The sequence below is a fragment of the Microplitis mediator genome, chromosome 4, assembly GCF_029852145.1.
Source record: "Microplitis mediator isolate UGA2020A chromosome 4, iyMicMedi2.1, whole genome shotgun sequence".
Lineage (NCBI taxonomy): Eukaryota > Metazoa > Arthropoda > Insecta > Hymenoptera > Braconidae > Microplitis > Microplitis mediator.
In genome coordinates this window covers 9,931,085-9,945,580 of record NC_079972.1, presented here as the reverse complement: position 1 = coordinate 9,945,580, position 14,496 = coordinate 9,931,085, and the positions used below count along the sequence as shown (strand labels likewise).

The window sequence follows — 14,496 nt, the reverse complement described above, 5'->3', positions numbered from 1 at the left end:
TAAAAGTAAAGCGATGAAACAAATAAGCACATTTACATTTCTGTCAAAACATAACTACCCTAGAGTTTTAAATTAGTGAAATATACTTTTTCAAACCCTCTCATCGTTTCAATTTTATTAAAAATTTCGGATACTTAAATAATTGTGAATAATGCATTTAGTTACTGAAAAAAGTTAATTTTTTAAATATTTAAAAATAATTATATTAAGTATTTACTAATTTATACCGATTTAATAAGGCGTTATATACAATAATATTTAATTATACATTCGCTAATTGGTAATTAAATTTAATAAAACGTATTTAGCAACAACAATTTTCTGAATTTACTTTTTTTTTTTTAATTTTACACCACATGTGCACCCGGCACTTTTAAAAATTTATTTATCTAATTACTTAAATAGCAATAATTTAAATAGTCACGACAAATACTTTTTCTCTTCACTTTTTTATACTGAAAAAAATTATCATGAATTTATAATACTCACAACAGGCTGATAAATATATATAAATCTTTAAATAATGCAATTAATAATGTAATAATTAATAATTACTAATTAATTATCAATGACAAGTAAATTGTAAAAACAAAAGTATTGATAAGTCTGTTAACGAGATAATAAATAATAACTAAATGTTTATTTATGAGAAAATTTATTGTAGATAATTATGATGAAATAAATTAAAGTTTGAGTTCAAGACAAGAAAACTTCATATATTTTTAGATCATCTTATTCTTATAACTTATAATAGAAATATTGTGTAACTGAATCCATTAGATATTTCATATTACAAAAAAAAAAAAAATTGACATCTTCAAGTTTATTACCAGACACGTGTATACATTTCTTTTGATCTTTAAATTTTAAAAACTCATTGAGATAAAGATCAAAAGATTTATATAGATCGTGTGTTATAATTAACTCAGTATTTAAAAAAAAACTCATTAAATACAAATGCAATATTTTTAAATTTTAAATAAATTTTTAAATACTCTGAGCTTTAATTTTTTTTTTTACCAGCAATTAATTAATTTACAGTCGACTACCCGCAATAAGCCTGGTATAGGGGACGTAGGGGAAGTTTTTTTTAGAATTTCAGTCTTCCCACTACAGTGCATTTAGTTTTGTTCTCGATTACCCGTTATAAGCCTGTTTTATTTTATATAATTTTAAACGTCATATTTACATTTTGTTACATACGCGACTATCCCGATTTTCCTGCTGCTTATAGCGCTGAAATAAATACTTATCTTTTTTCACTAATGATAATTATAATGCAAAAAATTATAATGATGACGGTATTGATTACAGTAATAATAAAAATAATAATTTTACTGATGAACTTAATGCTCAATAAAACTTTTCAATTGTAACAGAAGCTGGGAATATAATTAATGATTACAATTATGAACAATAAATTATATTTTACTTAATAATGATTAAATTATCCGCGAAACATAGATAGTAAATTTTCATTATTAATTTGTCTACTTTTCCTATTCTTAGTTTATAATTTTGATAATTTTAACGGAGGCTTATAACGGGCTCTCTGGTACGAAACTCCTTGGAGTGGTTAAGTCGGGGAAGTTGTTTGAACTCAGTAACTCCCGATTGAGGGGAAGAGGCTTATGAAGGGCAGACTTATGACGGGTAGTCGACTGTAATAAATTTTAGATTAGAAAAATATTTTTCCTCGATAGTTTTTTTAAATTTTATTATTAAGCTCTCAGTATTTGCAGTTTAAAAAAAATATATTTGTTTAAAATATTTACCAGCCTGTAAGCTTTTTAAAAATAATTTAAATTTAAACTTTGGTCGATTAAAAATTGAATTATAATTAATATAAAAAAATTAATAATCTACCGATAGATTAAAATAAAATTTAAATATTAATCTCTCACGAAATCTCGTCTAATTTAATTGGATGTGCAAAAAAATTTTTTCTTTTTTAAACAAAGTAAAAAAAAAAAAATTAATAAGAGTTCAAATGAAAAATAACAGCTTGTCTTTACAACTGGAATCGTTAATATCTATCACATTATCCCAGCAATTAAAAATCTGAATATTTTTAATAATATACGAAGACGTAAATCACAAATTTACATATTATTTTAAATTTTATTTACCTATTTTATTTAAATCGCCTCCATTTTGTGTAAATGGAAAACGCAAGTTATTTAGCTCAACTCCACGAGTTTGCTTATTCAGCTGATCGTATTTATTTATATTTTTTTTTCTTTTTCATTCAATTTTTCAATGATGCGTTGATGCACAAACCCGTTTTTTAAAATTTATTGGCATGCAGAAGTAAAGGCGTTTTTTTATTTTTTATTTTTTCAATAACTGGCTTCATGGCCAGCAAGTATATACAGATCAGCTCCTTCTGTTTCACTTAATGTTCCTGAATGAACTAAATGACTTTCTAACATTACAACTCTATAAATTAAATTATTTATTATTATTACTTAATTACTAAATACCGAAGTAATGTTTAATTGCAATTCCCGACAGTGTCTTTCCTCTGAGATTTTATGAAAATTAAAAAACTTCACAATATTACAATACTTTTATATAAAATAATTAATAGAGTAACTCGACTAATTATTGGGTGAAAAATATTTTAGTAAATTTTACTAAAAATATCTTGTTAACTCTTTAAAAAAAATAACCGAATTTCTAATGCTGATTTCTGATTGATTCTGATGAAAAAATTGGAATGTTTAAATACGACGTCTACTGTAATATTTTTTTCCATTTACTGAGAATTTAAATTTTTTATCAGTTTTTCTTCTTTTTTTTTACCTAACGATAAGACACCAAAATATTGACAAAACAATCAGAAATTAGTATCACAGAAAATTGTCTGCCAAAAAGACTTGACATAAATGACGTCAAAAATTAAATTACAAATAATTGTCAAATATGTAAACTGAACAGTTTTTTAATTGAAATGACATTTTTAAGATGGGGAAAAGAATATAAATTTTCTACGAGTCCTAGACCCACATCTGTAAGGTAAGAGACCCAGTCTCCAATCAGGAAACTAGTACCCGATCACTCATGTATTGTGTACCTGAAGATCGGAACGTTTTTTGTGAAACGAAAATAAAAAACAAAACGAAAAGGAATAAAATCTACTTGATCTAAAATTTTGAAATGTCTCACATACGCGCTAGTATGTCAGCTGAAAATTTCAGGCCATTCCTAACTACCCTTTAAGCAGTCAAATTAAATAAATTTTTTATTTCCGTTGCGCGAAAAATGTTCCGTTCTTCAGGTACATCATGTATTTGTACATTTATATTTACTAAATTTTACTAAATATATCTATACAAATACATGGAGTGATCGAGTACTCGTTCTCTGATAGAGTACTATGTCTTTTGCCTTACGTCTTATTTATTTAAGAAAATTTGGCTTTGAGACAAAATAAAATTTGTCTTGTCTTTTTAACACTTCAGTACTCCCGTGTTTTTTAGTGACCCACTTGCACTACAGTGACATCCTACAATTTGAATAGTGTCCTGTGAACAAAATCCTCATAGCGGGAATGCTGATGGGTTAAAAGACATTTTAAATTTGTGTCTGTGCTACTTGGGATACTATTATTTTTTAATTTTTAAATTAATCAATATTTTATTACATCTCTTTTAAAAATTACGAAAAACAGCTCGACCGTCCATTTATTCATCGATATCCTAACGAAATATAAAAATACCCCTATTTCAAGATTACATTTTTATTCAAATTAAAAGACACTGTCTAAAATTGCACTAAATAACTAATAATGAATAAATATAACTTACTTATCAGAGCCAAGTAACCTATACGTCCTACTGGGATCACTTATTTCCTGTGTTACTTCACCATTTTTATAACTTCTTCCTTGCATTCCATGTTTATGAAATGCGAGTAGACTATCAGGCAAACAAACTAAAAAATTTTTATTTAATTATTTATACAGATAAGTAATATTCCATAAATATATACATAAATAAACAAACATACTTATTGATTCAATTTGAAAATTGAACTGTAGTTCAGATAATTGTTTTTTACTAGTACGTGGTTTGCCTTGTAATGTTACAAACTTAACAACATCTAAATTAAAAATAAAATAAAATTTAATATTAATTATTAATTAATAAAAAAAATATATTTTAATAACTTACTGTCGTAGCAAATGAGAATAGAATCTTTTTCAAATTGCGTAACATTAATCACATGTAAATTTTCTCGCCTTGGAATTACAGTGGCTGAAAAAAAAATAAATAATTAATTGCAGACAATTTTAACCCTTCAGCACTCCCGTGTTTTTAAGTGTCTTGCTTGCACTACAGCGACATCCTATAATTTGAATAGTGTCCTGTGAGCAAATGCTGATAACGGGGATGCTGACGGGTTGTAAGTAATGACAGGTAATGGTTTATGTTAATTAAAGGTACCAGAGCCATCGATATCTTCCAATTCATCACTATGAAACCAACTGGCACCAGAATTCATATTTATTAAATCAAGTTTTAATTTATTTTGTTGATAAGCCTGTTTAACTGATACACAAACCATCGGATACTCCATATCTGGTGTTATTATCATCTCAAATACATTTAATGGCGAAGGTAATATACAGTCAAAGTGTTTTAGCAGCATAAATTTATTCAAAGGATCATACCATTGCATTAAAAATATACCAGCAGGAGTCGCACCACACAAATATTTGTATCTAAAATTTTAATTTTATTTATTTTAGGGAATAATTTAAATATCGAACTTCTGGCCTTCTATCAGTGTCCAGCCTCTATCCCCTCTCTCATGTACTTCGTAATATTTATAAAAAATATTTAGAGACTGAGATAAATATAATTACCCATTGTATGGATTTCTTCCGACGCAACATTTACTACAACCTTTAGTATCTGGTACTTTAGTAGTGAGTGCAAATTTACGCGGTACCAACCGCTCAGGTATTTTATTCATATGCAACGAAAACCTGTGGGTTTGTTTACTTTGCATTGCTAATAAATCATGCCTATATAGTTGTGGTGTTTTTCCTGTAATAAAATTATTTAAAATAAATACTGGGTTACCTAACCGTTGATCCAAAGACAATTGATCCTTGCGACGATTATTTCTCAGATGATTGATCCACGCGACAATATATATACCGACAATTTATACGCCGACATCTAGCTCACACAAATAAATGTGAAAAATTACGCCCTTTTTTCACTAATTTTGTGTGCGTGTAATTTAAAAAATATACTCACACACAAATTGTGTTTGGATAAATTGTGATTAACATTAATTGTCGCGTAGATCAGTTATCGCCATATCAATTATCGGCGGATCAATCGTCGCAAGTATTAATTGTCGGGGATTAATTGTCTTTGGAACATTAGTCTCGTCACTGTAAAACTGCCCATTAATAAATAAATATTAAAATTTACCTGATAAAGACATAAGGACATCTTTGATGACGTACATCCATATTGTACGTCTTGGGTACAACTGATCAATTGCTGTTTCATGTAATTCGTTAAGATTTAAATTATAAATACCCTCTTCAGCGGCTATCAATAAATGCTGATCTCTTGTATCAGGATGGATCCAACTAGCTGTACAGTGTATTCTTAATGGACATCCATTAAATACCTATTCAATTTTTTTAAATTAATTTAAACGGTCATGTGTATACTGAATTTGTTCTTGGTGATAAATTTTTTTTTTCAGGGTTTATTAGGGGTGTGAGAATCCTGACTAAGAAAAATTATTTGAAATGATTCAAAACAATTTGAATCGACTTATATATAGATATACGCTCAGCATGGAGTAAATCATTTTTCTTAATCAGGGAATAGTTCGAACTTATGAATTACTCGTATCGAATCGAATCGAACTATTTGATTCGACCTTCGACTGGAATAAGTCGAATTTTTCGAATTATTTGTAAGTTTTCAAATTATTCGTAAATTTTCTTTTGAACGACTTAAAATTGTAGTATTTTTTCCAATAATTCAAATTTTTGACAGAGGTAAGTAGAGCTCAGACACGAATCTACGAAAATTTATTTTTGGGTACCCCGGTAGCACACGGCTTTGTGACGTCTATAAGATAGCAGTTTTGAGACTGTTTTTTGACTTATTGTTAAGGCACCAAAATGTTGACAAAATATGGAGAAATTTATGTCACCGAAAAAAATATCTGCTTAAAAGACTTGACACAAGTGACGACAAAAAGTAAATTACAAATAATGGTCGAATTACTCATCAAAAAAATTTCTCAATTAAAATTACTTTTTTAAGACAGAAAAAAGAACCCAAATTTTCTATGACTCCTAGGATCAACATCTGTGTGTCTTTTTTATGTAAAAAAAACTTGGCTATGAGACAAAAAAAATTTGTCTTGTCCTTTTAAAAGACATCATTGACATCTTAAAGTTGTCTCCGTGCTACTTGGTTACTTTAAAAACTAAGCTCTCCATCAAATAAAAATTGTATTTGAAAGCTGATCAAAATTTTCTTGATTTGAATCGATTAATTTTAAAATTTACAATTAATTTTAAAATTGAGGAATTATTCGATTCGAAAACTTCTAGTGTTCATATAATAAAAATAAATTACTTTTGAAAAACAAGCTCCCATATGAACTTTTGGTGTTGGAGGTAAACCATTACTTGTTGGTCTAGGTGGAGTATGTCTCTTTCTATCCCTTCTTCTTGGTGGTACTGGTGGTGTATCAGACAATAAATCTGGTCCAATACCTTCTTCATCGCCATTACCCGTTGACTCTCTATCACCTACATAAAAAAAACCAATCAACAAAAACAACCCAAGAAACAAAACAACAGTTTTTGAAGATTTAAAGTAAGTTAAATGAAAAGTAAATTAAGTAATGAGTGTTTAAGTCAAGTATTTAGTACGGTTTTAATAAAACTACTAAGTAGGTATTAAAAGTAATATGTTAATTTATAATTAAGTGCAATCTAGAGCATGCTCTAAGTACAAGATGCGTGCTCCTACCATTGTACCGCGGAGAATCATCTCTAGGCCCACTGTCTGACAACGAACGTTGACGTTGACCATTGATTGATGATAAAGACAAGGAACCGCTCACTAAACCATACAACTCGTCCACAGAGCTGTGACGTCTGGGACTCGCTTGTGACCCTATACACCCAACCTACTATTTATACGCTACTGCTTTTTAGTTATAATATTTTTTTTAAAAAACTATAAATACACTAACGGCTATCGTGACATCAGAAAGCTAATTACAGTATTTGTTTTTTTTTTTTTTATACTTAATGAAGTATAAAATCATATATTTATTACCAATGAGTATAAAACGTGACCGTGTAAAAAAAATTCCAAAAAAGTTCGACATGTGAAACTTCTAAACTTGAGACAGATTAGAAAGAACATCGAGGAACTTTTTTTGAATCTTTGTAATTTTGATAGTAAAAAAACAGTTTATCTAGGATTTTGTGTAAGCGAAATTTGAGTAAAAACACGTTTTTAAAATACATTTCTGAAAATGTATTTTTAATATATTTTACCCTGGTTGTGAAAAGTTCAAAAATTCAAATTTGAAAATTGCTTATGAACGTTTTTTGATTCTTATGAGGCTATTGGTTTTTGATGGGAACTTTTTTGGGAACGAGGGTAAAATGTAGTAAAAATAGGGGAGAGGGGGGCAGAGTGGGCCCCTTAAGGAAAATAATTATAATATCATTAATTTTTTTTACGCGTTTACTTCTTTTTAGACCTTTGATACTTATGTTCACTTCATTATGCTGCGTCCATTAAAATTGAAAATCGAAAATTAGGGGCAAAGTGGGCCCTCAAAAAATTTCAGATTTGATATTTTTTATTCTTTGCACGAGTGATATTTGCAAATAACTATAAAACAATTGTATTTTAATAGTCTGCTGCGATATTACTTTAAAACATAATTTTATTATCTTTAACTATCGTAATTAATTATATTTAATGAACAGTTTTGGTGGTCTATTTTATCCCTCATTGTATAAGAAATTTCGATAAGTTTATTATCCATCCGAATTTATTAGCGTATAGAAAATTTTGAGGGACCCACTTTGCCCCCATATTTTCTGAAGTTTTGAAAATTTTAAGGGGCCTACTTTGCCCCTTCCTCCCCTACATTTTGAATATGTTTTGAAAACTTGATTTTTTGACTCATAATCCACTCATATGAAGTCCAAGATGACTGAAAACTTTTTTTTTTACTATCAAAATCATAAAAATTTCACTTGAAGTTCTAATCTGTCTCAAGTTTGGAAGTTCCACATTTGGAACTTTTTTTGAATCTTTTTGGAACGAATTTTTTTTACACGAGAAGGAACAAAAATGCAGAACATTTTACCCATTTGAATTTGATGTTGAAAATAAATTTTGCAAAAAATACTTAAAGAATTGGGACTCAACATATTTAAAGAAAAAATTTTTAAATAAATTACTTGCGGTAATAATAATAGTTTGTAAAATTAAAATTTTTTTTGGGGACGTTAGAGCATATTCTTTAAGCATGTATTGCAAAAAAATAATTTAAAAAATTTTAATTCTATAAAAATAATACAAATTAAAATCTAGTGTATGAAATTTTGTCTTTTTGGTAATTAATTAAATAATAAAATAAATATTTACATTTAAAAATCCATGCGCCCACATGCTTTTTGTAAATAAATTTTTATAAACAATAAAGCAACACTTATTCTGTTTGAAATAAACTGTTAAGTTTTTTGTTGATACATTTTTTAACATTTAAATTTTATTTGTGAACACACACAATTGTGCAGTGATTTTTTTTTTCTTAAATATTTATTTTAAATTAATATGAGTAACTTTGGGTTTCTTACCCGCTAAATTTGAATAGAAGCCTCGATGGACTTCGCATTTGTCCGAGGATTCACCGAGTGGGAGCGTTGCCCTGTAAAAAAAAGTGAATTTATTAATTATTTTAGAAATCTAAAATTAAATAATTATTGTAAGAAATTTTTAAGCCTATAAATATATATATAAAATCAAAATAGTTAATAATATATTATTTTTATTCGCCGTGTAATGGAAATGAAAAATGAGGTGATGTGAATTAAAAAAAATATAGCTTGTCAGTAAGCGATTAGTATTTTTTTTCCTAAAAAAAAAAATAACGTATGTTTTATTACAGTTTATAAATTTATTTATTTAATTCCAAGTGTTGTAAAGTGTGTTGTAAGAAAAATCTGCGTAATAAATAATGCATTAAGGATATTCTTAGACGATACCACCCAGTTTTTTAATTTATTCAATAACCTTGAGGTATAATAAATGTATTAAAGTATCATTGATTAATTCAAAGAAAAACAATTAAGCATTAGTTGAAAAAAAACACAACTTAGTTACAATTTCGCTGGGATATAGATTTGAAAAAAATTACTTAGATGTTTTAAATCACTTGTTCAAGAAAATTTCTTAAACAAATTTCAGCAAAATCTTCATCTCAAAATTACAGTACACTGGTTATAAGTAATGTTTCTGTCTATACTCTTACTTACAGGAAAACATGAAATTGATGTGAGTGAGTAGAGCGTCCGATGTAACTTATAACCAGAATCTACTGTATATACAAATTTTTTTAAACAGATAATTTAAAATAACTGTATATTTTTTTATTCAACTACTGTAGGAGATCTCTAACTTCGACAACGAGGAGCTTTAAATTTCAAAAATCAAAATGAAAAAACACGAAGCAGTAGACCGACACTTCTCACTCTTTTTTGTAATAAATGACAGGGATTCAAAATTAGGGAATGAAAAAATTATAAGGATTCTACTGTAATGCTTCAATTTTTTTTACCTTCCCGCGGTAAAAATTTAAAATTTTCGAAAAAAGGGAAGTTATTGATTTCGGTCCGATTTTCGAAAATTGAGTTTTCATCAGATCTTGACGTTTTGAAGTCTTAGGAAGCTATTCTGATTATTTCCGGATGGACGTCCAGTCGCGCGTGTGTGTGTGTGTGTGTGTGTGTGTGTGTGTGTGTGTGTGTGTGTGTGTGTAAACTTTTTTTGTCCGACGATATCTTTGGAACGAATCAACCGACTTTAGCAGTACTTGGAGGCAATCGAAAGGGCTCACCAAGACTTAGAATTGAATAGATTTTGGAGTCGAACGGTCGATTAGTTTACAAGTTGTACGAAAAATAAAACTTAAATTTTTTTTTTAATTTTTGTTGCGTATCTCATAAATCGTTTAACAGATTTGTTTCAAAATTTGATCGAATCTAATCTAATGATAACGCTTTCGAGCTCTCTGAGCTCGAAAACAGCGGGAAGTTTTAGAGTTAGCCCGCCAGGGTCCACCGTTTTTCAGATTTTTTTAAAGTGATTAATAAAATGTTAATACCGGTTATGACAGTTGAAAGTTATTGATACATTTAAAAAGTGGGGGATACTGTCAAAGATTGCCATTAAATAAAAAAAAAAATAATCTGCAAATAAAAATAAAATTATTATCAATCGGATATGTACTTACTGCAGGGAGTATAGCTGGTCACAATGACCATCAACCATTGACATTGCATTTCCCCTGCACATATAAAACTAATGTCACACACACAATGACCATAATAAATAACTTTTACATTGACCCAATTTACTTGTCCTGATTATTATCTTTTTTTTTTATTACATATTATTCCGCATGATAGATTGAATTAACTCAGCTAAACCCACCATATTATTATGAATAATTATTTAATAGTTTGTTATTTTAAAAACAAATCATCCGTACCCGTATATTTTTCCAGATCCATATTCATATAAAAGTATCAAGATTAACATACAATAAATACCCTAGATTATTTTTTATTATTAGCTGGCACATATTTTTTCATTTACAATAAATAAAATATATTTTTATTATGGGATAAGTACAAGACCACAGCTATTACGAGTTTGTTTATTTATTTACTAATTAATTAATCAATTAATTACTTTATTGTTATTAATTATTTTAAAAATAATATATGTGTTATATTACGATTACTTGAGCATGCAAGCATTCATCAATGATAATCAATTATTTTATTAATTAAAACATTGAGCAAGCAAACAAATCAAACAAAAAAATATTATTGACTAAAAACTATGCATGGGAATTAATTTAAAAATGATTATTTAAATGAATTAACGCCATTCTCAGACAGTGTCCCCCACTTTTTTTAAATATTCAATGACTCAACTGTCATAAGCGTAATAAAATTTTATTAATTAATTTAAAAGAAATTAAAACCATAATTGAAAAAGTTACAACGGAGTCGCAACTGCGCCGAGACATAGATTTTGTAAAAAATTATTTATAGTTGATACCAATTAAAGGCCGTTCATAAAATACGTCACGCAAAATTTTACCTTTTCAGACCCCCTCCCCCCTTCATCGCGCTATGTCACGATCGCGCTATGTCTGCGATCTCCCTGTCAATATTGCGTCACAAATGATAGATCCTCACCCCCGCTATGACAGAAATATATATATAAATATTTATATATTTGCAAATATGAAACGAATGACTTTCTATCGTAACAAAAAAATAAAATTACAAAAAACCGAGAGAAAAATTTGCAAAATTTGTTGATGAAGAGCAAACGTTACGTTTTCTTAGACCCCCCGACCCCCCATGTTACATCTTGTCACAGTAAGCGACACCCCCTACCCTCCATAAGTGCAAACGTATTTTATGAACGGCCCCTTAGGAATTAAACGAAATTCGTTAAATAAATTTCAGTAAAATCTTAAGGGGTAATGTTGACCGATTGTCTATTCAATTTAAAGAGGGGTCTGAACTTTTTTCTCTATCACACTCAAGTCAACAAACGAAACTATCCTTGTTGCACTTGCGCAGTAAATGGAAACTTTTTCCACGTTTTTCTTTAAAACCTTAACAGAGGACTAAGAAATTCTAATTCGTTTCCGAGAAAAATTGTTTTAAAATTCTCGTTTACTTTACGAGTGCAACAAAAATAGTCACGTTTATTTTTCTGAGTGTGACAACGAGGTCCGGTGACGTTTCTCCTTAATGTCAACATTTTAATTTGGAGTGTCAAATTTTTTATGCTAAAATTTATTTACCAAATTTCGTTCAACTCCCAATTGATGTCAACTGTAAATAATTTTTTAGAAAATCTATATCTCGGCGCAACTGTAACTTCATTGCCATTTTTCCGATTAATGATGTACCTGGAGATCGGAACGTTTTTCGCTGAACGGAAATAGAAAAACGAAATGAAAAGTAAAAAATCTACTGGGTCTAGATTGCTGAAATGTTTTGTATTGGTACTATGCCAGCCAAAAATTGCAGCCATCTTCAATTACCCCTTAAGTCACCTTTAAACAGTTAAATTGCATAAATTTTTTTCATTTGTTCCGCGAAAAACGTTCTGATCTTCAAGTACATGATTAATGCTTTAATTTTTTTTTAATTCATTGATAAAAGTTTGATACGCTTATGGCGATTGAGTCGTTGAAAGTTTTTGAAAAGTGGGGAACACTGTCTGAGAATGCCCTTACATATAAATGATAATGAAAATGAATGCATGATATGAAAAAGCGTAAGTGCAAGGGGCAAGGGAAAAGGTTACCTGCCGATACCTTAGCAACAACTCCTCATCAATGTACTGCAATAGACTCCTGTTGAGAGAAATCATAAAAATTACCAATTTATTTGATAATAATAATTTTTTGAATTTCATTATTTTTTATTTTACTAAATTATTAACTTTTTTCGGGGGGATTTTAAATTTTAAAATCGGTATTCGACAGTTTTTATTTATGATTATGTGATATTTATGAATGATGATTATCAAAAAATATATAGTGTATTAAAAGTGATACCTACGTCATTTAATTTATTAAACTAATTAATAAAAAATTATAAAATCATTAAAAATTCCATACCATGCGATAAATTTTAGTAAAATATCTACCATGCATTTCTATATTTTATGAAATAAAATTTTAAATAACTTCAAGTAATTTATAAGAGTGATTAATGAATTGGTCGTTAATTATAAGCTATTGCTATTAATTAAATAAAATTAAATTTTCAAATTTTCAAATTAAAAAATATTTTATAAATCACACACGTCATTGACATAAATATATATAAAAAAAAAATGTAATTCATAAAACTCAAACTCATTTTATTTTACCTGAGACTCATATGAAATATTTCAGTTCCGGTTTTGCTTCGACGGGACAATTTACTAATACAAAAAATTTAAATAACTTTTTTTTTAAATTTATTTTTAAAAAGACAAACAAAAAAGCTCGAAGAAAATGATTCGATGATTTATACAAACAAATCAAAGCACGTAGATATATATTTTGTTTGTTTTTAAATATGAAAGCAATTTAAATAAATTTAAAGCCAAAGCAATCGTGCCATATGCAATTAATTTTTTTTTTTGTACTAATTAACAGACTCGTCTGGTTCTTGTACTTTTATTTTAAAAATATTAATTAAGTCCGTCGTTATTAAAGCTTGAATATAAATGGTAAGCAGTTTACATATTTATACATTAATAATAATTTGTTTTAATTATATAGTTATACTTTTCATCCACAGTTATCATTCACCGCACCAGGATGTATTATATACTAATTTTTAATTACTATATATGTATGAATATAATAAAAATATAAATATAATTTATAGTTAATTACTTACTTTTCTTGGACGTCATCAAATGCTGTACCGATACCGCAATCGGGATGAACATCACAGTTATGGACAGTCTATTAGAAAATTAATGGATAAATATTTTAATTTATAATATAAAATCTTATAAATTATTTCTATGCAGTCAAAGGGGATTCTACGGTTTCCGTGGCGCCGCCAAATCACCGCGAGTTCGACAAAATAAGACTTTTTTAAAGAATAACATTTTTCGATATCTCGCTTAGTTTTCGAGAAAAATGTGACTTTTTTAAAAAATTTCATAAATTTTAATATCTCTATTTTTTTGTTTTTTTTTTTCCGAAAACTAAATTTAAAGATCAAGATTTGGAAAAAAGTAGTATGAATTAGTCGATTTTTGAAAAAGTTACAGCTATTTGAAAAATATAATAGAGAGATTTTAAAAATACATATGTTAATTATAAAGAATTTATGTGAGAAATTAAATTATAACACATGTGTTTATGTGTGTGTGCTTTTGTGAGTTATAAGTAGATCACATATGTATAACATATGTCTACTATTTTTTATCTTTAATCAAAGTCTTAAAAATTGTAGTACATTATCTATATTATTAAGAGAATAAGGAAAATTTTGTTCCCGCCATATCTATATGATAGAATTAATTAATGTTATTGAAATTGGTATCATTAGATAGATCTTGACTTGAATTTGTGTCTTTTCATAGTTTAAACTCTTTTTAATTGCCAAGTATTGAGATGAATAGATTTATCTATATCATTCGAATTACATTCAAATTA

General features: G+C 27.9%; 1 protein-coding gene across 7 annotated transcripts in view; it reads right to left on the bottom strand.

Moving 5' to 3' along the window:
• Positions 1 to 760: 760 nt before the first annotated feature.
• The window catches only part of LOC130667003 (mitogen-activated protein kinase kinase kinase kinase 5), an 18,362-nt gene continuing 4,626 nt past the window's right edge, over positions 761 to 14,496 (bottom strand). Inside the window, exons 8-20 of one of the 7 annotated variants that reach the window (XM_057468364.1) lie at positions 13,727 to 13,794; positions 12,649 to 12,687; positions 10,534 to 10,587; positions 8,879 to 8,949; positions 7,023 to 7,169; positions 6,624 to 6,799; positions 5,451 to 5,655; positions 4,871 to 5,054; positions 4,449 to 4,726; positions 4,176 to 4,259; positions 4,012 to 4,104; positions 3,810 to 3,936; positions 761 to 2,439 (exon numbers count right to left, since the gene is read on the bottom strand). In XM_057468364.1, coding sequence (XP_057324347.1) covers positions 2,340 to 2,439; positions 3,810 to 3,936; positions 4,012 to 4,104; positions 4,176 to 4,259; positions 4,449 to 4,726; positions 4,871 to 5,054; positions 5,451 to 5,655; positions 6,624 to 6,799; positions 7,023 to 7,169; positions 8,879 to 8,949; positions 10,534 to 10,587; positions 12,649 to 12,687; positions 13,727 to 13,794 — 1,626 coding nt within the window. In that variant the 3' untranslated portion in view covers positions 761 to 2,339. The remainder of the gene's footprint in view (positions 2,440 to 3,809; positions 3,937 to 4,011; positions 4,105 to 4,175; positions 4,260 to 4,448; positions 4,727 to 4,870; positions 5,055 to 5,450; positions 5,656 to 6,623; positions 6,800 to 7,022; positions 7,170 to 8,878; positions 8,950 to 10,533; positions 10,588 to 12,648; positions 12,688 to 13,726; positions 13,795 to 14,496) is intronic. The other 6 variants (XM_057468367.1, XM_057468370.1, XM_057468368.1 and 3 more) reach the window with 6 other exon arrangements.